At 40.0% G+C, this 26,895-nt stretch overlaps 1 protein-coding gene across 1 annotated transcript in view; it reads left to right on the forward strand.

Moving 5' to 3' along the window:
• LOC146393244 (insulin-like growth factor 1 receptor) overlaps positions 1-26,492 on the forward strand; it is a 60,519-nt gene extending 34,027 nt beyond the window's left edge. Inside the window, exons 3-21 of the mRNA XM_084928444.1 lie at positions 6,779-7,085; positions 7,428-7,564; positions 8,599-8,743; positions 9,751-9,959; positions 10,193-10,319; positions 10,869-11,104; positions 12,501-12,668; positions 12,753-12,957; positions 14,226-14,530; positions 14,636-14,769; positions 15,643-15,802; positions 15,943-16,042; positions 16,928-16,998; positions 17,529-17,758; positions 17,897-18,004; positions 18,212-18,374; positions 19,280-19,409; positions 19,543-19,677; positions 20,811-26,492. Of these exons, the coding sequence (XP_084784570.1) occupies positions 6,779-7,085; positions 7,428-7,564; positions 8,599-8,743; positions 9,751-9,959; positions 10,193-10,319; positions 10,869-11,104; positions 12,501-12,668; positions 12,753-12,957; positions 14,226-14,530; positions 14,636-14,769; positions 15,643-15,802; positions 15,943-16,042; positions 16,928-16,998; positions 17,529-17,758; positions 17,897-18,004; positions 18,212-18,374; positions 19,280-19,409; positions 19,543-19,677; positions 20,811-21,336 (3,596 nt within the window). The 3' untranslated portion in view covers positions 21,337-26,492. The remainder of the gene's footprint in view (positions 1-6,778; positions 7,086-7,427; positions 7,565-8,598; positions 8,744-9,750; positions 9,960-10,192; positions 10,320-10,868; positions 11,105-12,500; positions 12,669-12,752; positions 12,958-14,225; positions 14,531-14,635; positions 14,770-15,642; positions 15,803-15,942; positions 16,043-16,927; positions 16,999-17,528; positions 17,759-17,896; positions 18,005-18,211; positions 18,375-19,279; positions 19,410-19,542; positions 19,678-20,810) is intronic.
• The last annotated feature ends 403 nt before the right edge of the window (positions 26,493-26,895 follow it).

A 26,895-nucleotide genomic window follows, 5' to 3' on the forward strand; every position in this document is an offset into this window, starting at 1 on the left:
ACACAGCGAACATATACTTGGTCACCAAGAACTCAAGTGTTTGTTTTAATAGTCTGCTAAATGTTTAGAGTAGATCACCAACATTGCATTCAGGAAAAAACAAACAAACAAAACTTTGAAGTAAAATCACATTTCGATCTTCTTTGGCTCTTTTGACTGAAGGACTGAAGAGCTCAGGCGATAGCAAGATATCTGTCATCCAACAGTGCACAATTTGCAAGAATGGCTACTTGGTGTACGTTTTTTTTGTTAGACAGGCTTGTACACAATAATCATTAGATGAACCGAAATTGAATTTTGCTCAGAGTGAAGGTCATGTTTGTTGTTCTCAGTAGATTTTAACTCTCATTAATTTGTGCAACATAATCAACCAATGACAAGAAAACTTATCACCTTTTTTCTGTACTTCCCACCTTACAATAATTGTTTTGGCTTGTTTTGTTTCTGCATTAACTACTACATCACTGATGTTTTGGGATGGTGTTAATGTTGTATAGAAAAAAGATTAATAAATAAAACAAATTGTAATGCTTAAAAATGGTAAGGAGTTTTTGAAGATTAATTGCTCTCTGGTGATCTGAAACTCAAATTGCTTCACACAAGATAGCGGGGCATTTTATTTTATTTTTTTTCCCCCTCTCTCTCGTTTTGATTTACTGACCAACAACTTCCCTTCTCCTGTTGTTTGGGTGAGTGGGTCCAAAGAAAGCTGCCCCTCTCAGCCCACTGGTTCTGGACAGCCACATTTAGAAAAATCGCAATAGAGTTGATCCTTTTAGCTTTCAAAATGGTTGCCTGCTTGTGATGTGTTTAGAGGACATCTGTAAATTGTAGCTGAAAAACTTGATCTCATTTCCTCATCTGCTAATTTGTGGTGTGTAGATTACAGACGCTGCATTACGTGTGTATGTGTGTGAAAAAGATGCAATATCTTCATTTCCGTCTTAAATTCCTTCCTTTTCTACTTCACTTCACCACTTCACTTCTTCACACTCTGTACCTTGCTCCCATCTCTTCCTCATCCTGCAGTTTTTCTTTCTCTTTCCTTTACGCTTTCTCTTTTTCATTCTCTTCCTGTTTCCTTTTCCTTGCCTTGTGCTGCAGCGCTGCATCAACCTGTCTCTAAAAGTGTAGTAAGGGGGATTGAAAGTGAGAAGCTTTATGTTGCAGATGTCCAGCTGAATGCTGATCTGCATTACTGTATGCACCCACTGACCTCTCCACCTCCCGCCACTGGTCAGTCAGGGAGTTGTGTTCAGGGGTTTGCATGCAAAAAGCCCCAGCTTGAGTCAAACTTTAAGCAGAGACTCTCTCTTTTTTCACCCAACCCTCAGTGGACCTCGGGCTGTACATTATTGCATTTCAGAATTACACCTTTCCAGCTCACATCACCCCATTGTAAGAGGTCAGAGGGCAAGATGGAGTTTTGGGGGACTGGCAGACGCTGTGAGCAGAGAAAGAACATTTTGTGCCTGTGAAATGCAGCGCTCGTTTCCTCCTGCTGAGCACAAACAGCCTGCTGAATGGTTGGTGGGACCACACAGTCTGAAGGTTCTGATTGGCTTTTGTGTCAGTTGGGAGATGGGCTAGAAGGTCATCTCATGGTCACTGGCCAATCGGGGAAAGACAGCAGTTTTCAGGAACTTCCTGTGTTCCTGTAAATGACAAATAAGAAAAATTAGCCAGTGATACTTAAAATAACTGACAAATGGATTCTGTAGTTGATTTTTGATTTGAAATTAACATTAGGGCTGTGCAATATGACCAAAATCTCATATCCCGATATAAGACATTTATCATCCCGATAACGATATAAATCACAAAAATTTTACATTTTCAGCTAATTCTGTGAATCTCGGGCCAGTCGACTTGCGTGAAGTGTTTTCAGGTGGGCGTCGTGTACCTGGAGTCGAGTGTTACATAAATTGAAACGGCCTCAATTTTCTTTGTGAGTATTTATTACACGGTGTGCTGCGGGGAAAAGCCTGTTCTAAGCTTTATTTTTTTAACACCTGACGGCTCTTTTTAGCTTCTCATGCGTAAACACTGCATTCTATTTCACGTGATTAAGTTTATTTTGAAAAATCTCAACAGGATCTTCAGCTTTCTTGTGAAAGGTTTATGTGGAAAATAAACATGTGGACGGCGGAGCCACACGATGGTTTTACCGTCGTTGTTGCTAACTACAACGCATAAAAACAATGGCTTGTCTGTCTGTAGTGTGCTTATATTAAATATAAGAGGAAGAGAGAACTTCAGGAAATTATACAGTGACCATCAAAACGATGAAAAAATATTGCCGTAAACAGTTGATTTTGCGACACCACGAAACAAACGATAGCGTAAAATGAAACGATAGACGTTTTCATATCGTCCTCCGATATATATCGTTATATCAAATAGCCCTAGTTAACATTATAATTAGGAATTTGCTAGGCAAGTGTACTGAAAGGTTTCTGTATTAGATGGTGTCAGTATTCAATATTTGGTCATGCAGGGTTTGCAAAATATGCAAACGGTAGTAGTATTAAGGGTAAAAATCATAATCACAAAACTGAACAACAAATAGTTGGCAGCTTTTGCAAGTTGTAGGTCACTGTGTTGTTGTTGTTTTTTTGGGGTTTTTTTGGGTTGTTTCTGTCTCACATTTCTAATTCTGTAAACAAAAATAAATGTGATATTCATGTTTAAACGTGTTGAAACTGAACGGAAATTACTGAATTTCCCGGGGGAACGCACCTGAGGGATTAATAAAGTTTCATCTAATCTAATCTAAAACCCAAGCAGCAGCATCTGGAACTAAAAAATGAAGCAAATGCAGAATTGCAGTTCCTCCAGCGGCCACTTAAAGCTGGCTCCAAAAGTGAGTCACTCCCTATAGACTATTATGGTAAAATGTCCGACTTTCTAATAAAAATAAGCAGGTTTTCACCCTGGAACAAAACCTTTTTAAAGCCTGGTCATCATCTGCAGGTCCCCAACACCATGGAATAGTTGTGTATGCTTGGTGTAGTGATTAATGCATTTGCTTTGCAAGCAAAGGACCTCTGGTTAGATTCTGGGAGGAGAAACGAGCCTCAGGAGGTTACAAGCAAGTGTACTACTAGTGAACGTCCCAAGCTTGGATAAATGGAAGATTTATGTCAAGAAGAGCATCATGCGTAAAATCTGTGTCAAATCAAATATGCCGGACCATCTGCTTTAACGACTCCTACCTTTACTGTAGAAACACCTAATACTCTTTATCTAATACATCATATTAGGCTACTGTGCCTCTTAACTGCTTTTATACATACAAATAAACAGCTTGCTCTAATACGGTTTTAAATGTTCATGTAAGGAAGACTGACTCTTTTATCATTGCATTTAAACAATGTGATCTAAGATTCAGTGCTCTTTGCATAAGGTACTTCCTTTCTGAACGTGGTAAATAAATTCTCCAGTGTCTCCCTCCTCTCTCCTGCTGTATGCAGAGCTGCCGGTCTTTCAGTGCCCCCACACTTTTGGATGTTTTATTATTAATCCTCTATTTATCCAGGCAAAATCTCAGAGATTCAAATCTCTGGCATCATGGCAGTAAAAATCAAAACACAAACAACACATAACAACATAACAATTAAAAACAAATACAACGGTCCATACAAACGAGTACAAATATGTGAAAAATATACAACAGCTGATCATTAAGATTGACATTAAAACGGTCACACCGACTGAAAGAGTTATTCTCTCGTTCCTTTAAAATGGACTTAAACTCCCTCATGACAACCATTTCTGAATCACTGTAACTGTCACTATAAGGGGTGGATAGCAATACGTGGACATACAACAATGGTGTGTAATGCACTTTATGAAGGCATCTTATGTACCAGGTTTGTTAGTGTTGAGGCTTTAAAACGCGACTTCACAAACCAATAGGTAGTGCCAAAGTGAATGTAATTTCACAGTTGACATGTAGTTTTGGTGCATTTCAAATGTGAAATTGAAATGCACCAAAGGTCAAATGAATTGATTGGTTAATCATCTAAAAATAAAAATAAACAATTTTGTCAATTACTATGGCACTCTGTTTTTAATCATATTAAAGCAGAAAAGCCGACCTGTACTGGTTGATTTCCTCTTTCCTGAATACCTTTGCTATTCTTTCTGCTACTTATACTTAAAGAAAATCAAAAGCAGATTAACAGTTAATAAATACAGCAGTTTGGGTATGCTTTTGTAAGTTGCTGCTTTTTAGTGTCTTAGAGTTGTTCAGAAATTGTATTAATGCAGCATTAACCCCTGAACCGAACACAAACTTCCTAATCTTTATTCTTTAAGCACAAACATAAACAGGTTAAAACCATCTGTTCAATCTTTCTTTTGTGTTTTAGTCTGTGCTATCATCCACTACGATCTGTCTTGTAATGCTTTATACTGTGTGTCCAGATCTTTCAATATAATATAACAAGTCTCTGTGGATAAATCATTGAAATATAAATAAAGGGGAGTAGCCATACGCATCTGCTCTGGCCTGTTGTCTTTGGTTTGTTTGACAGAGTTGGTGGTGGCAGCATGTTGAAACGTGTTCCAGTGTTTTATCGCTCAGCATTCTATAAACAACACATCATTTCTTATAACTTTGTGTTGTTTGGTGCTGGTTTAAACAGCCTCTGGCTAACCTATGTGGATGACACAATCAAAATTACAGTTTCTTTGGCTTCAGAAATCACTGTCCCTTTGTTTATGCCTCAAAGGACACACAACCAAATAATTTCAAGCAGGGATTTACAGTGTTTCCATAGCAGTTAGTGTTTGTTTCTGTGGCAGACACGTTACTGTTTAGAGTCAGTTTGAGCCAATCAGCTTATGTCATGTTGAAGCAGTGAGCTGCCGACAGTAAAGGTGGGTTAAAGGCTGCTGCTGCTCAGCTGTGTGATGGTGATGGTGAAAGGTATGTGTCAGCTAGTCAAATAAGCTGCCTTGGTGTTTTGTTGTCTATCACGCTTCATTTAAATTCCCCCGCTGCAGAGACAAAGGCCATGACAAGATGTGGCTGCTCTCTATATGTATGTCAATATGGTGTTTTTCTTCTGGAACTCCTCAGTCACTTTTTCCTGTCATCAGTTACAATATCCTCTTATTTAGAGGAACACCACAGCAACTGGACGAGTTATTTGTAGCTCTGTTGGCTGGAAAATCCGGAGTGGATCAGGGATGAAAGCACAGCTGAAGCACCTTTTTAGAATTCTATAATTATAATTATTCTGTAATTTTAAGAATACTACTACTACTACCACGACTACTTCCTTTGGCTGCTCCTTAAAGGATCGCCACAGTGGATCGTCTGTCTCAATCGTACCCTATCCTTAGCGTCCTCCTCTGTCACCCCAACTTATCTGATATGGAAATCTTGTTCTTTGTAATCTGTGTGTTTGATTTGGCAAAGATTTTACAGTAGATGCTCCTCCTCACACAACAATCCCCATTTTTTCCAAGATCGAGACATGCATTAAGAGTACACTGGCTTGTGGCTCCCCATGGTTGGGTTGCCTTTTATAATAGTAAGACTAAGAAAACAAAAATTCAAATGTGGTTGGTTGGATATGAAGCAGCTTGCATGAGTACCTCATATGTGGCTCTTGGTGTATTTAAAAGCTTTAATCTGGGCGGATGTGCATGCATGCATTGTCAGTCATTCACTGGTAAATGCAAATCATTTGTTCAGAACTGAAGCCAGTAGTGTCATAAGAGAGGCATGTTCACACTGAAGGCTGTCTGGTTATATTTATGTGTTATGGTTTTAGGTTCACTGCAAGCTCTGTTTGGTTGTTAAATATGGATTTGCATCAGTGGGAATAAATCAGTGTTGTTGTTTGCTCCAAAATTTTAACTTGTTTGTAGTGGTATTAAGGGCAAAATATTACATTTTGAATGGTGTGACGTTAGAATATTAAATAAAAATATTTTTAAAAGTCCAAATTAAAACATAGAGGATATTGGCCTTTTGCAGTAGCTGCTCCTAAATGGTGGTACACACGCCCCCTTCACATCTGGAGTTATTTTAAAAGTCATTTAAAACACAGTGTTTATTTTTTGACTTTTAAACCAGGCTGAGGTTTTAATGCTTTTTACTTTTCTTCTTCTTCTGCTGCTTCTTCTGCTGCTGCTGCTGCTTCTTCTTCTTCTTCTTCTTCCTCACAATTGTTTGTTAAGAAGTTTATGTTTGCTTTTTTGTTTCATGTTGATTAAAAGATTTATGTTGTTCTTTAAGTGTGCCAGGTAAATAATAATGGCACTCTACGATTGTGCTAAAACCTGGAAATTTGAAAACTTTTTTGGTCTGCCTTCAGGGTGAGATTATCTTTCCTGCTGCAGCAAACCTACATGTGCATCATCTGTGCAAAACATTCACATAGGAAACGTATAAGGGAGCAGTTAAATCTGTAGTCATCTTTACTAAATGACCACTGGGGCTCAAGTAATAGAACATGTTATCAACTCAACTCAGGGTTTACTGTTGGAACCTCAGCCTCTCCATAGGCCAGAGTGTCTTTGAGCAACATGATGGGAGTGCTGCTGTGCTAGCCCATCATGTATATGAGTTTGTGTGGATAGGTGTATGAGAAACACTGAAAAGTGCTTTGAATTCTTGTAAAGCAGAAAATCTATTTTTAACTACAGGCCATGTACCTAAAAATTAATGTCATGTTCTGATGTTTTGTTTTGTTTTGTTTTTTATAATTTTCTGGGGAAAATTGTCTGACTAAAATACCCCCCTTTCTTTCTGTCTCCACAGTGGGGTGCCCAGAGAAGTGTGCACTGCGAGCGTGCACAGCAGACGGCGAGTGCTGCCACCCTCAGTGTCTGGGCAGCTGCACAGTCCCCGATAGTGACACAGCATGTACTGCATGTGTGCATTACTATTACCAAGGCCGCTGCATGGCTGACTGCCCCCCAGGCACCTACAAGTTCGAGGGCTGGAGCTGCATCAGTGCCGAGCTTTGCTCCAAAGCCCAATTTACCGACCTTGACAGATACGTTATCCATGGAGGAGAGTGCATGCCTGAATGTCCATCTGGGTACACACGCGCTGCACCAAACAGGTGAGCTGCTGTTCAACCTGAATTTACCCTGGTTTAACACCCTCCTTATTGTTGCTTTGCTAATATTGAATTTAGTTCAATTCTTACTGTTAGCTTAGAGACAGCCAGCCATCATAGTCTCTGTATGGCCTTCAAAATAGTGAAGGCCGTTAAGCATGCCGAGGAATTTCACCTAGACATGCTTTGGCTGCTTCTGTGAAATGTTGACGTCAAATCTTTCAGGGACAGAAATTTTAAAAAAGAAAGAAAAAAACCCCGCTAAACCAGTTTGGCAAATAGATGTCTGTCAGGAACGACGCTGTACATTCACTGTCTCCTGCCTTTCTCTCTGTCTGTCTCCAGTATGTTTTGCACAGCTTGTGATGGTCTGTGTGATAAAGTATGTGATGGGAAGGTCATCGACTCCATGACTGCTGCTCAGTCTCTCAAAGGCTGCACTGTTATCAAAGGCAACCTGCAAATCAACATCCGCAGAGGCCGTAAGTACTGCGGTGTAACAAAGCAATACGACTGTTAATACTCGCATTTCTTTGTGAGGGAGGCCTGAGGAGCTGGTGTAGAACATTATAAAGATCTGTTATATTCACACCGTTAAATCGGACGCAAAAAGAAGTTATCACAGATTTTGCTACTTGAGAAAGTCACATGAGAACTCAACAATTTGAATATATTTCATTGTGCATTCAGGAAAGCTGTCGTCATGGATTACAACAGCTTAAAAATGGTTCTATAATAACATTATTTTACAGTAACAAGGTCATTTCCAGTTCAAAATAATCCTTATTTGTCTCCTCTTGGGCCTTTGTGCAGCCTGTGATTTAATCTGACTGAAACAACCTGGTTCAGTTCCCCTGTCCCTACCTTTAAGCTACCTTTTCTCTTATTGGCTTCCCTTCATAAATAGAAGGTTTGTAAATAGTAGGTGGGTGGAGCTTTTGTGCTCACAGCCAGAGCTCTCAGGGTTTAACCCATATGAAAAGTGCTGGCACACTCCAAAGCAGTTTTAAACTTTAAACAAAGAAAAATAACCAGGTTTGTTTTTTGTAAGCGGGGCTTAATGTTCTCAAGCTTAATGCATTTATGATTATCATATGACCAGAAATGACAGGAAAATGTTGATACCTCTGTTAATTAGGTTCTACAGACCTTTTGGATGAAACACACTTGTTTAGTCATATGTCTGAAGGTCCATTTTGTTCCAGGAATAAGTCCTGGCCATGTGCCTAAGATAAACATATTACATATATCTGCTTACTTTCACACAGTATAGTCAACCGTCTGAAATGGAGCATTTAGCCCATTTTATATTTCATAGTTTTCACTCATGGTGATTGCTTGTACACATGCTGAAATTTTAGCCATGTTTAAAAATTTGCATCCATCATTGTAACAGCATATATATGACAGGAAATGCGTAAAATGATAATAAGTCCCCTTTAAGCCAGCAATGAAATACTAAAGGGTAAAATGCATCAATAGATAAATGAATGTGTTTGTGACGGTCTGTGTTTAGATAACATGGTGGCAGAGCTGGAAAGTTTCACAGGTCTGATCCAAAGGGTGACTGGTTACGTACGGATCATACACTCGCACACACTGAGCTCCCTTGCATTCCTTCGGAGCCTGAGATACATCGATGGAGAAAACCTCCATGAAGAGTAAGAACACACACTTCTCTACGTGGATAAACATACAGCCAAGGTTTTAATCTCAATGCCTTACAGTGGAGACAGATGTTTGTGCATTGGGACACTCTGAGCTCATTTCTTCTCATGTACTTTTCTCAAGGATTCACCTGAATATTAATTAGTTCTATTCATTTATTCAATTCTGTTTTATTAGTTTAGTGCCACTTCACAGTAAACATTGCCTCAAGGTGCTTTATAGTGTAAGGTAAAGGTAAAAGTGGTTCTCTCTCTCATTTTACTTTTGAAAACTCTAGGAACCACAAAAAATTAGTGCTCAAAAAACACAACTCTTGAGTAACTTCATTTTCAGCTAATATATAAGAATGATGTGATCCAACATCCTCAAGATGTTCAATCTTTGGTGAAAAAAGTTAAACAAAACTTGAACAAGTGCACTTGTTTGTTGTTTGTTTGTGAATGAGGTATAACCTCCAACAGTCCCAGGAAAGGTTCTCTCAGGGTCATTGAGAGGCCTTCGTTTCCCTCCTCCATCTGTTTGTGTTCACAGGAATCTTACTGTCCCAAGGCCCACATTACAGTCATTCCTTGATGTCTGGGTGTTACCCAGAGAATCATAAAAAAACCCCTCCTCTCCAGCACACAAAAAAATGTCAGCCCCTGGTTAATCGGATTTGCCAGGTGATTTTTATCCTGCTGTCAAGCAGTCCCTCTGCTGTCTAACTGGGTCATTAAACCTCCAGCTAGAAGAGAGATCTACCGAGAAGAGTAAAATAGCTACATTTTGTTCAATTAGCATAGCTTCCCCTAATAGACAAGTCACTAGTGGATATGTTTTGTAGTTTTCCATTACGTGCTGAAAATAAGGCCTTAACCTTGGTGGGAAAGTTGGCTCTCAGCCTAGCATGAATCACTATACACACAAAACACTCATAGATAAACATACACGAATGAATGTAGAACGAAGCAGCATATTGATGACTGTAATCCATTCATCTCCTCCTCTTTCTGCCCTCTAGCATGTATGCCTTCTCTGCATTCGACAACCAACAGTTACAGTATCTTTGGGACTGGAAGCAGCACAATCTGACCATCAAAACAGGAAAGCTGTTCTTCAGAGCCAACCCTAAGCTGTGCATGTCCGAGATCCGCAAAATGTGGAACAAAACAGGCATCCAGGCCCGCTTTGATGAGAGTGATTTCCGAAACAACGGCGACAGAGCCAGCTGTAAGGGTCAAAATGAGCTTCAGTTTGAAAACCACAAACATTTAAATTGCTATGTCCAGTTCATGTGCTGAAGTTACTCTAGTTTACTAGAAGTTTGCAAACACCTCTTTTGAGCGTGATGCTGTTCTGCTTCTTATGTCAGTATTTACTGCGCCACTCTGTCAACACTAATTGCTGCATATTAATGCACACATACTGAAGCGCTTTTTTTTTTCTCCTTGCTCCCTCCATAGGTGAAAGCACTATTCTGAAATTTAAGTCTAACAGCACCAGCAGCACGAGGATCAAGCTGACATGGCAGCGCTACCGGCCCCCTGACTACAGAGACCTCATCAGCTTCATTGTCTACTACAAGGAAGCGTATGTTTTTTGTTTATTTTAGTTTATCTGCAGGCTGAGTGTTACTGAGCTGAATCTTAATCCCACCACTTTATCAGCCAACATGTTTTAAGTTAACTGTCAGAGGTTAGGTTTCAGAAACATTAACAGGACTTTAAATACAGGAAATTTTACATAAAATCAAGTTTTATATTAACTTGGTACGTAGTTTCACAAATGTCCAGAGAATCAGCAATAGGAAATCTCACTTAATGGTTTTCCAGCCACAACTATTGGGCAAATATTAGGAGCTGACTTTAAGTGGACATTTAAGTGTTAAATCGTTGCAGAAGAATGAGGGGAAAAACTGATGCAAAGACATGATGTATTAAAAATGGTGAGCCAGGCAACAAACAAATACAGCAAAGTGAAAAACACGATGGAAATGTGGTCTTTCTGTCTGTGTTAACTATTATTTTGAGGAAGATGAGATTTTTGTGTTTTGCTGACATTCTTCAGTTGTGTAATAAAAAAACACGTGAATTAAATGGGTGTACAGTAATAAATTAATAATTCGCCCTTTTCTTCCAGGCCCTACCAGAACATCACAGAGTTTGAGGGACAGGATGGCTGTGGCTCCAACAGCTGGAATATGGTGGATGTGGAGCTGAGGCCTGACAAGGAGTCAGATCCTGGAGTTCTTCTGTCCAACCTGAAGCCGTGGACACAGTATGCTATCTTTGTTAAAGCTATCACACTCACAGTGGAGGATAGACACATGCCAGGAGCCAAGAGCAAGGTGGTCTACATCCGCACCAGCCCCTCAGGTAAACACCACAACAGCACAGATCAAAAGTTAGTCTATTACAGTTTGTACTTTCTTCTCTCTGAAAGTGGAGAAAGTACTTTTTTGTTCGTTAGAATAACCAGGGAGTTAAAGAGCAAAATTGTTGTTTGACTAAGCCACCACTAAATATCCCCAAGTAATGCCTTTGTTTTCATTCAACATAAGCAGCTGAAATGGGAAGGGAAATTTAAATAAAATGACATTTATGTAGCACTTTTCTGGTGTTACTGACTTCTCAGTGCTAGACACTGCAAACCCCATTTTCACCCACACGTTCATATACTGCTTTATTCTTCAGTGTGTTATCTATTTCAAAACCATCTGTCCAGGGCAGTGTACACCCTGGACAGGTCACCAGTCCATCCTAAGGCCAGCACAGAGTGACAAACAACCATTCATGCATATGATCAATTTAGAATCGCTGATTAATCTAACACGCACGTCTTTGGACTGTGGGAGGAAACCAGAATATGCAGGGAGAACCAACATGCGCACAGGGAACACAAGCAAACAGCACAATCTAACCAGGAAGCTTCTTGCCATGAGGCAACCGTGCAAACTACAACTGGTGCCGTTTAACCCAACCCAAAAATAAAGATTCATCATTTGGTTTTAGTGCCAAAGCTAATCGTAAACTAATCAGTCAAAAAAACCAAAAAAACATTTACCTTGTCCATATCTTTAGCTGCAGAATTGCAGGTATCCTGCTGTGGCCATGTTTTCACCACCACTGCATTGTAGCTTTGTATGTGTTGTTCGACTCCCCTCTATCGTTTGGTCTAAACAATCCCAAAGGGGCATTACGGTATCCCCACCAATGCATAGCATTGTTTTCAGCTGGCTTTCTGGCCTTACTGTTTGGCTGTTGCCATACTGTCACTGACCTCTGGTGGTTTGAATTAGCAACTGCTTTATTTCCCTTATTAGTTTAACAAAAGTAGCAAACAACTGTGATGTTACTGAAAATCATATCCTTGGAGTATATTTTTATACTAAATGGTTTGGTATACCTTAAAACCACCGTACAGCATATGCTTAGTTGCTACTTGTTTTGCAAATAGAAGTGGATTATTTCTCTGTCAGAATTAAAGCATTTCTGGATTTTATCCAAACATACTGTAAGGAGATGGAGAGGAAGACTGTTTGAAATAAACACAGCTGCAAGGCAAAGAGATGGAGAAAATCTGATTTAAACAAACTGTAATATACTGCAGTAATTAGATGAAATGGAAGGCTGCTTTAAATAAGTCCAGCTGCAGTGTAAAGACATAGCAGCACTGTGATGTCAGACGATCACATCTGCACTGGCAGCCTGAAGGAGAAAAGAGTTTACACAAAAGTTGTTAGAAATCAGTTTATGTCTCTGTGCTTCTCAGCACCCTCCATGCCTCAGGATGTGCGAGCGTACTCCAACTCATCCACTCAACTGGTGGTACGCTGGTCGCCCCCTGTCTCAGCGAATGGCAACCAGACGTACTACTTGGTAAGATGGCAGCAGCAAGCGGAAGACCGAGAGCTCTATCAGCACAATTATTGCTCCAAAGGTACACACACACAGGCATAAACTTCCATTGCCACCACTGCTGCTAATAATCAAGTCACAAAAAATCTTTCTCTTTCTCCTGCAGAGTTGAAGATTCCCATTAGGATCGCTGCCATAGGGGTGGGAGACCAGGAAGAGGAGACAAAGCCGACTAAACTAAATCCAGATGGGGCAGGTAAAGGCTGTTGTCCCTGCCCCAAATCAGTGGAAGACCTGGAGGCTGAAGCTGCTGACGCCTCTTACCGAAAAGTCTTTGAAAACTTCCTGCACAACTCCATTTTCACACCAAGGTGATTAACCCAAGATCGTTATTTCTCCATGTGGCACAGCCGTTGTGTAGCTACGGCAACATTTAACTTGATTTTTACCCCTATGTGAACTAACCAAATATCTATGCATGCACAATTTGAGTAATTTAGCAAAACAGAGATCAGTTTCTTCCTTTGGTCTTTAGTCATTATACAGTATAATTATGCATAGCAGTTACAAGAACATAGCCTAATGAGGAGTGATAATTCAGTCTTTATATATTTTTTTATCCTTCTTGAAATTTCCCTACAAATGTATTTACTTTTTCTTCATTTCCCTGCATAGTGGCTCAGCTTCTGTTTGATTTGGATAGTGATAGGTAGTCACCCTGCTGCATTGCACTTCGGACATCTGCATCACATTATTTCTTTATGTCTCAACACACACGTGCAAGTCCATTGGGAATAATTAGTTCTTGGTGTGTTTTGCCAGGCCAGAATAAAGGGATTTGTGTACTTCCATCTAAAGATAAACATCAAGTGTCATCATATATTCTGCACTTACTTTTGAGCTTACCTTTAACAGATGTGTGCAAACCAACATGAATGGGACAGTATCTGTAAACTCTGCTGATGTGATCATTACACGCCTACCAGAGTCTTTTACGGATTGGCTGGAACTGTTTAACTATAATTAGCCAAAGAAAACATTTCTTTCTTGGTGTTAGAAGAAATATAATTGAGGATACATTTTCAAAAGCCATTTAAAAGGTGTCCACATTTCATTCTGGTTGAGACAAAACCATGGCAATAACATTGTCTGGTATTCCATCCAATGAAATATTATGAAATAAAGGCACATGCGGGAAACTACTTGGTAATCTCTTGTTGCTCAGCTGTGTTAGTGGGTCTGATATATCACATTTCGGCACATGTGTGTTTTGCCTGTAAGAGTTTAGTAACTAGAAAATTAACTGAGCTGTTCAGTAATTCTGTTTACACTGTTCCTACCATGCTTCCTCCGAGCTGCTGAACCAAAAGCCAAGTGGCAACAAAAACAAAACAGATCACTTAAAACGTCAAGTTTGAGCAAAGTATTCCAGTAACTCTGGAATCAGCACAAACCTAAAGAGCTAAGAAGTAAACAACAAAGGAGACAGACAGGTTTCAGCGTCGTGTGGTTTACCGCAGTGTTTCACATCCTGTTTCAAAGTATGAAAAATTGGCTTGTTGCACTCAGGTTGGGCTTAATGTCACTTAAAATGCACCTGTTTCACACTTAGAACTTCTCCTCTGACTCTACTTTTCAGGCCAGCAGATCGTCGCCGCAGAGATCTGTTTGGCATCGCCAACTCTACTCACTCCCGCCGCAACCACCTGCACGGCAACAGTAGCACTGCCCCTCCTCTTCAAGCCACTGGCAACAGCAGCACCCCCGAACAGGATCCGGCAGACCAAGAATTTGAATTCATTGAGCAATCAGTGACAGAACGTGAGCTGCAGATCTCTGGCTTGCAGCCTTTTACGGTTTACCGCATCGATGTTCATGCGTGCAATCGACAGGTCGTACGTTGCAGCGCAGCGGAGTTCGTCTTCTCCAGAACCAAGCCTGCAGGTCAGCAATTTGTTTTGAAACATTACAGGCAACTGGGATACACATGACCAATCTGTGATTTCTTTGATACCCATTGTAATTAAACTCTGGCTGTGATTTTTCCAGAAAAAGCCGATGACATCCCAGGTCCAGTGACCTGGGAAGGCCACGAGGACTGGGTGTTTCTGCGTTGGCCGACACCGCCTCGTCCCAACGGACTTATCCTCATGTATGAGATCAAGTTTAAACTGGGTGCTGAGGTAGGACAAACTGCCTTTGTTTCCAGTAAATTCAGTAGTTTATTCAGAATTCTTTTTGCTCGTAGATCATCTTCTCCTCTGTATGAAGTGATTAATCTGAAGTAATACTTATAATACTGATAACTTTTAAGACTGGCAGGAAGTTCACAAAGTACATTGAAGCAAAAAGGACAGATGCTAATAGCAAAAAACAACACAAAAGAAAAACAAAAAAGGAATGTGACATCAAAGCAAGTCTATAAAAATGAGCTTTAAAGAAGAGATTTTTATGTTACCCAGTCTGACTGTCTGCCAGTCATTTAGCTAGAGCCATTTCACGTTTGCAAGTATCAAAGTCAACGCCATAATCTCTCATTTTCCCTTTAATGAAAAACAAATGATCACTATTCCTTTAGTCTTCTCTGCACAACACAGAATTTCAGTTTAACCTAATGCTCTGAAAATGTTGGGAAGTCAGTTCTGACACACAGAATGTGATGCAGAAGTGTGCTCATGTTAAAATGTGCTCATTTTAAATGCAGAACAGATTGAACCAACAAACAGGAGTTAAGTTTTAGAAACACCATAAAAACAGTGGCAGCGCTGGGTCTCAGAAGTACATGCTAACCAATCAAATACGCCACTGACCAGACATGAGACTTATTATTTATTCATCTTGAGGCAGAATGGGTCTGGCACCCTAAACCCTGTCCTTACTATTTATTGCACAGTACAAATTAAAAACAGCAGGCCCTTGGATGTTTGATTTGGATTTAGTAAAACTTACAGAAAAGAGAGCTTATTATGGAGTGTGTGTGTGTGTGTGTGTGTGTGTGTGTGTGTGTGTGTGTGTGTGTGTGTGTGTGTGTGTGTGTGTGTGTGTGTGTGTCTCAGACTGAGAAGCATGAATGTGTATCTGGTCAAATGTATCGGGCCCAGCGTGGCGTTCGGCTGTCCAACCTCAGTCCAGGAAACTACTCAGTCAGAGTGAGAGCCACGTCTCTGGCTGGCAATGGCTCCTGGACACAAACTGTGGATCTCTATGTGGCTGAACGTAAGTAAGACGCATGCAGTCACGCATCATTAGAGTTGATTGCACCATTTTTAAAACAAAATGTTGTGCCTTTTTGTTTTCTAACAACTGAATGACGTCAAAACTACCAATGATATTAATCAAACTGTTCGACCCAGCAGGATATGAAAATATCTTCTACGCCATGATCTTCGTTCCCATCTCCATCATCATCTTCATCTGCCTTCTGATTGGAGTGATGGTTGTTCTCAACAGGAAAAGGTTTGTGCACAACAAGTGTTTCATCAGCTACGAAAGATCTATCCTGAGAAAGAGAATGCCATACTTTTCCCGAAAGAAACGCGACCCTGTATTAGGAAAAAAACCAAAATGAAAGGCATATGGGCATGTACTTTTCTTCCTTTTTCTTCCCCAAAATAAACACTTAAACAACGTACTAATGGGTGGTGTGGTCACACTGTGATCCACAGTCACTCAACCAACACACTAACCAAAGCAAAAATGCTTTTGCCAATTGTAGTCCATAAAACTAAGTGGCAAATAAAGCTAGAATTCCATCTGTTACGTGATGGGCACCCTGTTGTATGTGGGGTTGTAATATTTAGTGTTTATGTTGAAATACCAAAATTATCCTGAAGAGAACCGAAGATCATAAATTTGCATGATTTGAACTCAAAACAACCTGAAGTAATATGAAGTAATGAGTCTCCAGAAGAAATTAGCAACACCTGTTATACTATGATTTTACTTTCGGGCCTATTAATCTTTTTTTCGTTTTTTGTGAGCCAGCCACAGTAGGTTTCCTAATTGAAATACTACAATACTTGTTTTCACACGTGCACTGCAACAACTTCTCTAGTTTGTAAATCAGTCAGTCTTTAACCTGTCCATTCCTTAGTACGAAGATCAAGTGCTAGAGAGCTGTGCATTGCTGCCTCCTGCTCTATCCAGGCACTGTTATGCCTAACAAATGCCGAGTATATCTGGGAGTGTAAATGCATCTGAAGCAAAAGTTCACTTGTGTCAATGTTGCATTTTACTAGTATTCTTTGTAAAATAAAAAATTTGATGTGCATGATTATACCCTTATGCACGCTCCCTGTTCTGTGTCTGTAAACATTTTTTTTTTTTTTTTTTTTTTGTCAGGAACAGTGATCGGCTCGGAAATGGAGTTCTGTACGCTTCAGTGAACCCAGAGTACTTCAGCGCAGCAGAAAGTGAGTGAAGTTAAGCATTCCCGTCCATTCAGTGGCCTTTAGTTTAGTTGTTTAGTTGAAAAACAAAACATTTGATAAGTACCTGTGATCAGCACTGCTGAGATGGAAATCTTGGTTATTAATAAGACTGGCTCAGCTTCAGCCACCATACACCTATAGGAATTTGGGTTTAAATCACATTTATAACCTATGCACATTAATAATGATGATGTTGGACCAGGGAGCAAAGTAAGCCATTGCAGCCAGTTTCTATCTAAATTTATCACTAATTTAAAGCCATGAAAATATATTACACTTGTACAACAATCACAATCGACCAGAAAACAACTGCAGTAATAACTAATAATTTGTCAGCTGGACTCTCTCCACTAGAGTGAGGCTAGCTAATGTGTTTTTGAAAGATTTAATCTTTACATCACTATCTCTCTGTCTGCTTTGTTAAATAGCTAACACTGGATGTGGATAGGCAGCACACATCAGAAAGTAATCACGCTTCTTTTGCTAACATAGAAATGCCTTTTTCTGTGCAGTGTATGTACCAGATGAGTGGGAAGTGGCACGGGAGAAGATCACCTTGAGCCGGGAGCTTGGCCAAGGGTCATTCGGCATGGTATACGAAGGCATAGCCAAAGGTGTGGTCAAAGACGAACCAGAGACGCGTGTTGCCATTAAGACTGTTAATGAGTCGGCCAGCATGAGAGAGCGGATTGAGTTCCTCAATGAAGCCTCCGTCATGAAGGAGTTCAATTGTCATCATGTGGTATGTGCTCACATAAAATCAGATCTTACGGAGAAATCAGGGTAGTTCATATTTTCTGACTAGTTAAGACGAAATGGTCACATGGTTACATCAGTTCCCTTTGTTACCTGTGTTTGAATCATCCTATGTTTGTTGCAGGTTCGTCTCCTGGGAGTGGTCTCTCAGGGCCAGCCCACCCTGGTTATCATGGAACTGATGACCCGAGGAGATCTAAAAAGTTACTTGCGCTCCTTGCGACCTAAAGAGGTAGTAAATTGTCGTCATACTGATCCGCAGAAAATGAGTACTGAATAAAAACAAAACTAAATATTTAATCTGTAGGGGTTTTTTGCATGATAGTAACTTAATTGTATCTCTATCCAGTGTAATGCAATGTTGTAATTAAGTGCAGTGAGAGAGTATCACCTGTGGGTCAGATAATTCATGTTCGCTTGTTCTCCTTCATGTCTCCAGCAACAGTGGTCCAGCCTATCTCTCCCTCCTCTGAAGAAGATGCTTCAGATGGCAGGGCAGATTGCTGATGGCATGGCTTACCTCAACGCCAACAAGTTTGTCCACCGAGATCTGGCAGCCAGGAACTGCATGGTAGCCGAGGACTTTACTGTTAAGATCGGAGGTAAAGGATGAGTCTGGGGTCACTGTCTTGTCACTGGGAGCATGCTCACTAAGTGTAAACTCAATTACAGAGTAAAGTAGAAAACACACCACTAGCATCATTAGCTATTTTCTAGACAGTTATAGCTACAATGATGTGCCTTGTTAAAATGTCTAAGGCTCATGTGATGTGCTGTCTAAGGGTGTTGTCACATCTTCTGTGTTTAGTCAGTTTAAATTGAACTGTTCGTTTGTGCAGATGCTAGCACAGTAATAGCACTCGGCAGCGAACCAAAACAACTGCGCTGAAACCCTTTAGAGGAGGTGGTCTCAGTGCAGTTCCAAATGAACTCCAGAGCTGTTCGTTTATGGTGGGAACGTGATCCGACCCCCATCCGAACCAACTACAAATGCTTTGGATTCTGAATGCACTGTTAATGCCTGTACGGGCTAGCAGCTAGCCATGACATGAGCTTAAATTCTCCTTCTTCTCTGATAGTCCAGAACACAGCACTTTCTTCCTGCATTTGCGTTTGTTGCTTCCATCCACAGAAACTTCTGGCCAATGAGGGGGCTGGGTTGTAGTCATGCATTTTGCTTTGCTTGGAGTTTACTTGGATTTTTCTCTGTGTGAAAACAAACCAAACTGCAGGGAAAAGCTACAAGTTTACAAACTGATTAACTGATTCGGACCAGAGTAAACAAACCATAGGTGTGAAAACACCCTAAGTGATGGCACTGAATGTAATGCTGTTTTAAGAGTTATAATACCAGTAAAAAGCACCACCGTATGAAATACGAACCCACTCAAATTACACCAAGAAGTCAGAAAAAATTTGAAAGCATTTCTATCGAAAGAAGTGACTGTTTTTTGCTTCACTTTCTTACTTTTGGTCTGTGTGCGCTTGTGTTTGTGTGTGTGAGTAGATTTTGGCATGACCAGAGACATCTATGAGACAGATTACTACCGCAAAGGTGGTAAAGGTTTGCTCCCCGTACGTTGGATGTCACCCGAGTCCCTGAAAGACGGAGTCTTTACCACCAACTCGGATGTCTGGTAAGCAGACGCATGAAAACACACATGGTGACTTCATTCTGTGTGTATACTGCTTCCAAAAATATGTCATCATTGTCATAAAGATAATGGAAAACACACTTTTTTGCCCCCCTCCCCATTTCCCTCTATACAGGTCATTTGGGGTTGTGCTGTGGGAGATTGCCACTCTGGCAGAACAGCCCTACCAAGGTCTCTCTAATGAACAAGTTCTCCGTTTTGTCATGGAGGGGGGGCTTCTGGAGAAACCTCAGAACTGTCCCGATATGCTGTAAGACACACAAACTCCACACTGCACATTCACATAAAATGCTCTCATGTCTGTTTTCCTCTTCTCTGCTGGTTAATTTTAATTATCCACTCAGTGAAGCGGCACTGCTGCCCTTCAGCCTGTGGTCTCTGGATTTGCTGAACTGCAGTACTGATTGCCTTCACAGCCCATCTATATTTCAGTGTGTGAACTTGTATTCTTTAAGATGTGTTTCTTCTTAATGTGAAACAGCCGCAGTATAAATCCACATCAAAAGAGTCATGAGTGTCACAGACAAATTTGGCAACCAACAAGAAAACACTGAAGGATGCATCAGATGGTGAAGTCATGCGGAGAACAAATGTGAAGTCCCAGGGTTTGCTCTCTTCCCTAACAGCAACAATTTTATAAATAATATTATTCATTAGCATATCTAGAAAATACGGTCTTACTAGTGCACTTCCTTGGTTAATAATAATATGTTGTGTCCTAATTGTTTGGTTTGCAGCAGACCGCATCTCTTGCTTTACAAAATAAAAATCAGCCCCAGTTTGACATCCTGGAGCTGCCACTTCTGAAAAAAACACTTCTAGGTGCATTACTGCCCCCTTCTGGTTGTAGTAGCATGTGTGATACTACCAGGTACCGGTAAACACAAGAGAAAACGTTGATTCTAAGAAGATAAATATTGGTGTAAATTATTATTATAATTTTTTTAAGTGACCATTTTAGAAATAGCGGAATCCACCTTACAGCAACTCTAAAACAAGTTAACATGCTTCTTTAATCCACTCAAACTGCAGTGTAAGTTTGATAAGTTATGACTGCTTGAGTCATAAATTGTTTGTCAGAATCAGGTTGGCTGCAGAGCTCTCTGTGCTGGATGCATGTGAAGGCAGCATCAGCTCAGCAGTTCATAAACAAGAAGCGAGTGCACGAGGGTCATACAGCCATTTTAGCAACAGAAAGCAAACATTTGGCAAAAGTAAATATTGGTTTGTTGGTAGGAAAGTACAGTTCCTCTGGATAGGGTCATTACTGCAGGAGGACATGTTGTTGCTGAATACTGACCTGACCTATTTGTGTGTGTGTGTGTGTGTGTGTGTGTGTGTGTGTGTGTGTGTGTGTGTGTGTGTGTGTGTGTGTGTTTGCAGGTTTGAGCTGATGCGAATGTGTTGGCAGTACAATCCTAAGATGCGTCCATCCTTTGTTGAGATCATCAGCAGCATAAAGGATGAGCTGGACCCGTGTTTCAGGGATGTCAGTTTCTTCTACAGCGCTGATAACAAGCCCCCCGATGCGCCGCAGCTCCACCTGGAAAAGCTAGACAACATGGAAGATGTTCCTCTGGACGTTGCGTCATCGACACAACTGCAGCAGACTCCAGCTCCCCAACAGACGCCCCCTTCCCCAAGCTCAGAAGCACCACCTGGCCCATCGCTAGCTCCCAGCTCACCTTCCTCTCCCTGCACGTCGAGAGCTGCCATGGACAAGCACCCCTCCGGCCAGCAAGCAGCTAATGGGCTGTCAGGGGCGGGGCACGCAGCGGGGGCGGGGCTCGGGACAGGCTCGAGCGTCACAATGCGGCCGTCTCTGGACGATCTGCCACCATACGCGCACATGAATGGAGGACGCAAAAATGAGCGTGCCATGCCTCTCCCGCAGTCCTCTGCCTGCTGATTGGACAACCCACCAGACTGCAAACCTTCCATCTGCTGGACATCTCAGTGGATGGAATAAAAAAAATTTTGTTGTTGTTGTTTTGGGGAATTTTTTTTGTTTGTTTTTTAAATCAAATACAGCAAACCGCGTGGTCCATTAGCTGGATGTGACCATTCAGTGAGACTTACAGGAAGACGGAGCAAACATGTTCTTCTTTTTCTTTTTTTCCTTTTCATAAAGTTTTGGTTTCTACCAGCTGGCTGTCCAACGTGACACTGCCCTCGAGTGGGAAGATCAAAAACACTACAAATAAGAAAAATATCAATAATTTGGGAGATCTCTTTCTCTCTCTTTATGGCTGAACTTATTTTATAATCCATCATTTGTTACTTTTTTATATGTATTTACAAATGGGAGAAAAAAAATCTATAGGCCTTTATATAAAACGAGCGGCGTTTTGTTTGCTTTTGAACGGGCATTATGGTGAAAACGTTAAGCATATCTAATGAAGAAGAAACTCTTAAGAGTGACTGGCATGTCTCGTCGGTCGTTCAGTAGTGTGGTTGCTCTGCAGGCTGGGTGTCAGCGTAATGCCGGATCAACAGCCAACTCGCTGAAACAAACAACCAGAGGGGGAAAGGTCAACTCTGCCAAATTTATTGCCAAATTTATACTGTTTGTCAGATTCTCTCTTCTGCAGTTTTGCCCTGTAATTCTCCAACACACTCCATTGAAAATTAAAGCAAAACAAATCTGCTACTGCACTATTTTGAAATAAAAGGGATATTACCTTCCCTCTACAGTGCTACACTACAGTAAATCTGACATTATAGACTGAAATTATCTGAAATTGAGCCACATCTTTTCACAAAGTGCTGTACCATTACGGTTAAACCGCCAAATACAGTCCATAAAGAAGCAAAAAAAAATAAAAAATTTAAAAAACAAACAAACTCAAAGCGAGTACTGCGGATGGAAAAAGTGTAAATGGGAAAAACAAACATAAACAGGAGTTGTACAACGTCTCTCAGTCGGGGTTCTCCGAGTTCAGAGGCGTCTTTGTTGTTGTATTCGAACAGGTATTTTTTTAGGCTAGTCATCGGTCTCCAACATTTACAACATCTCTCTGTGGGCAGAGCATTTATGTACACACCAGTTGTTTGTGTCACTTTTCTAACTTTTCTACAGTTGGAGACATTCATCGTGTACAGAAAGAAGCTGCTATTCCTTATTTCTCTTTGTGGTTGTAATATAGTCAATATCTATATATTAAAAAGAGAAAAAAAAACTCCTTCAGGTTGGATCTACGAACGTTTCAACTACAGTCCATTTTTTTAATGCTTGTAACTGTGTAAAGTGTATCTGAGCTGGTTTCGTTTCTGTGTTTGCGTATAAGGTACGACTATTTGCCTTGTGTTTTGAAACACTTCCCCTCCCATCTAATTAGGGGACAGCGATGGGGGGCGACGACCATCGGTGTTCTTGTGCTCTCTCGGGACCCTTTTGCATCAGTCCTCTATGGTTTGGACTAAACCGCTTCTACCCGTCATTATCACTCTAAGAGGCCAGGTGTCCCAACTAAATCTCAGGTCAAAGAGGAAAGTTTAATCCTGTTCTACTTTCCCGTTTGTTTTCTTCTTCTTTTTTTTTTTTCCTTGTTCTGTCAAACCCAGAGACATCCAGCCTGGTGTGTGTTAAACCTCGGTCTCATTCTTATTCTCTCTGACTGCTTTTCTTTTTTTAACAATACTCAAAAGCAGTGTTTTTACAACCGAATGGTTGTCAGGCTGCGTTTGATTTGACCTTTACACTTATGTATAGAAACCTAATACTGACAAAATGTAGAAGTGAGACATTTCAAAATGTAGCATTAAACACTGATAAACAATACTGTTAGTTAAATAATTCAGAAGGCATATTAAAGGAAAGAAATATGTAATTTATGATAATCTTCTATTATACCAGCTCATCACCTTAGTTTCCCCCTTTTTTTTGGAGGGTTTGTGCACACTTGCTGTTTGTTTAGTGCCTTTTAGCCACCTAGCAGCAAGAATACACTAAAAGGGGGCACGCAGCGGGGTCGGGGCGAGCTAATCCTAGTTATCTACCTGAGCCACCTGGTTAACCCAAGCTAACTTATTATAAAACAAACTCCAGAGTAAAAAATAAGTTACTCACTTTAATTACTCCTTTATTTGTTACCAACTATACAGGTGATAAGTACAGTTTACATTTTTACCTGAAGCATTTTACCCAGTGAGAAAATATTAACACATTTTCTTGCTGGCTCATGCTAGTTATACCTTTTTTTTTCTGGTTTATTATGAAAGAAAAGTGTTCATTAAATCATATGCTGCCATAATATGCCCTAATTCATGGTAAAAACAAGAGCCAAATATGAAGATAATTGTGTTAAAAATGTGGTATTTGTACCAGAAATGGTCCTCATGCTAGTTTAGTTGGGGGGGGGGAAAGGTTAGCTGTAGCTAAGTGGCTAGCAGCTCTGTCAGATGATCCCCACACATGCATAAAAGTCCTGAAAAAGTAATTAATGACCAGATTAATCATTAAATGTGTGCCAAAACCCTCCCAAAACCTCGGGCAATAAAAGATAAAAAGATGTATAAAGTGTTCTTTTTAGTCCGCATTGTAATCATTTAGCTAACAGTATTATGTGAACTCACATTTCTTTTTTTCTGATACTGCATTTTGTCAGTTTCAGGGCTCTGTGTTAGTGCCGTGTGCAAACCTTAAGAGTACAATGCAAAACATAATTTATGTATTTCAGGCGAGTACAGAAACCTGTCTGTGGGATACTTTCACCTTCTTCTAATCAACTTCTGTCTCTTCATCAGGGGTGGTTTTCTTTAGGCTGCTAGAGTAACCCATATTTATCTTTTTTCAACATATAAACGTGTGTTTGTAGAAGATTGGGCTGAGACATGGGTGAAAATTAATCTTATAGCATTGAGAGTTTTTTTTTTTTCCCCCTTTGGGAACATTAAGATGTCACAGGTGACACTAAAAGGATTTATAAAAGGAACAAGTATTGAGGCCCTTCTCTTTGAGAATAAATCTTAATGGTATTCTTTATGAAGATTTACTGAAGAAAAACAATAATATATGATCAGAATGGACCACATAGAAAGATTTTTAAAGGTTTATTTGCCTCTAAAAGCAGCATTTGTGTATCCCTTGCCCAAATGTTTCTTGGTTATTTATGTCCTTTTTGTGTGAAGTGTAAATCACTGTAAAAAAAAATAATCCCCCATTAGATATTTTTGTTTTCCTTCTGATATGTTGTCATTTTGTTTGGTTTTTTTCTCTATTGTGGGGGAAGGTCTTGTTATTAATCCTTCAACCATCCATCTACCTCACTTTTTTTCTTTTTTTTCCAATCTATCTACATGTACAGAACAACAAAACATCTCACCTACAGTTGACTGGCTGTAATGACAATCTCACTGCATGCTGTCAATAACATGGTCAAATCCAAACCACAAACCAAACCATCCTGGAAACATGGTAAAAGTTCCAAGGGGAAAAACATGACCATCAAACATCTTGCTATTGCAGTTTGGCCCACGATGGCTTTTATTTGGGCTTTCTAAAGTCTGGAGGAGCTGCTACAAGCATACAAGAATGGAGGAAGGGCAGTTCTGTCCTTTGCACCTACTCTGCACATAATCCACCACCACATTGTAGGGTTACAAAGTAGCATGTAGAATCCCCCCTTTTTATCTTACGTATTTTTCAGGTTATCCTATAATCAGGTGGATGAAGTTGTGACCTAAGGTAGCCACTATATGGCAAACCCACGTATTCGCTTGGTAAAACATACACAATGCAAACTTTCTTTATGGTACTATAAATTACTAACGTTTAATATGAAAAAATATAATGAGGAGTACAACTTAAAAATGTTTTATGGGTGTATTAGGGCCACATTGAGAAATTACTATATATTTTTTCATTATGTTGCCCTAATATTTGTACAGTTCTGGATGCCATTGTTGCTTGGAAAAACACTGTCGAGTGGGGTTTTTAAAAAGAGAAGTAGTAAATATAGCTGTAATTTAATAGTAGTGCATGAAACTGGGTCTACCTGAAGGCCAAATTCGCACCTTTTAAATCCCACACATGACCTGTGCCATGATGGTTCCGACCTAGAAAGCCCACTGAAGATGTTAGACAATCATTCACTTTATTTTTCTGGTTTATAAAGACAATGCTGCTACTATATGCTGTTTTAAAACTTGTTTAAACACATAAGGATACATATATGCAGGACTGCAGGCTGACAACCACCAGTTTCACCATTTTCAGTGTGACAGTTTAAATCCGTGAAAGCCCTCACTGCCTTTTATTACACTTTGAAGCACCGCCGAGTCTAAAACAAGCTTTCTCTGGTGATTTCTTCTTCTAGCTGTGAACAGTATAGACCGGTTTCAGCAGGCACACATTTTATGACCTTTTTTTTCTGTCAATACTTGCAGCAGGTATTTGGTACGTAGAAATGTTGATAAGTGAAGGTTGTGTGACTTCTGGATTTCACTATAACTATAACTTGCTTCATTTGAGGATTTTTTTTTTCAACTTTTTTACTGCCATAACAGGACTTTAGAGCTGTTGCTTTTGCCTCTAGACCTGTTTCCACATCGATCAAATGCTCTCCCTCGTTTTTCTTTTCTTTTTTTAAACCCTTCTTCCTCTCCTGTCAGGGTCATAACTTCAAACTGGAGGTCTCGGTAAGCCCAGCTGCAGGAAACGAATCCATGTTGGGTGGTCAGGATGGGTATTTTGGAGTTTGTGGTCTGAATTTTGCCTCACTTTTACCACTGGAACACCTCACAGAGCCGACATAAAATCAAATTTCGATATTTTTTTTTTCTCCTTTTTTGTTACATTGATGGTCATTTTGTTACCTGTACTTTTGATTTGTGTAAATTATTCATAGCCTTCCAACTTTTTGCGTTTTTATTGAAATGATCTGTTAGACTGAGGTTTCATTTTGGTTTCTCTTTTGTACATGCTGTTGTAAGAATTTTTCCTGTTATCGATATATTCTGAGTTCTGGGAAAAATTATTGGCTGAAGGAAAAGAGAATGTCTGTTTCTCTGATTCTTTTTTTTTTCTACAGGAGATTTAAGATGAATAAAAATGTATGCAAACTGTTTTGCTGCGTGTTTTGTTGGGATGAATTTTGTATATTTCTAGTCAAGGTTTAAGGAAATATAGGTAGAACATCTCAGTGTATTTAATTTATAGTTCAATAACATGAGCACAGTCAACGAATGTGACTGAATTTATATAACAGGCTTAACATAAACGGCTGAAGCATGTTGCTTATTTTTCAAAAACAGGATTTGGTAACAGTAACCTGTGACTATAAACTGGATGTTGGATGCAGCTGCCAAAACCACATGTGCTGTCCATGTTAATTACAGTATTCAGTTTTTATCCAAGTATTCCCTGTGAGCCAAAAGGTCAATTCAGGAGGATCTAAACGCTTTGTCAGTTTTTTCTAGTCCTGGTTCTGTGTGATGTCAGTGAGTTTAACATAAGCCTCTGCATAAC

The sequence above is a fragment of the Perissodus microlepis genome, chromosome 1 (assembly GCF_051167445.1).
Source record: "Perissodus microlepis isolate ML-2025 ecotype Zambia chromosome 1, ASM5116744v1, whole genome shotgun sequence".
NCBI lineage: Eukaryota > Metazoa > Chordata > Actinopteri > Cichliformes > Cichlidae > Perissodus > Perissodus microlepis.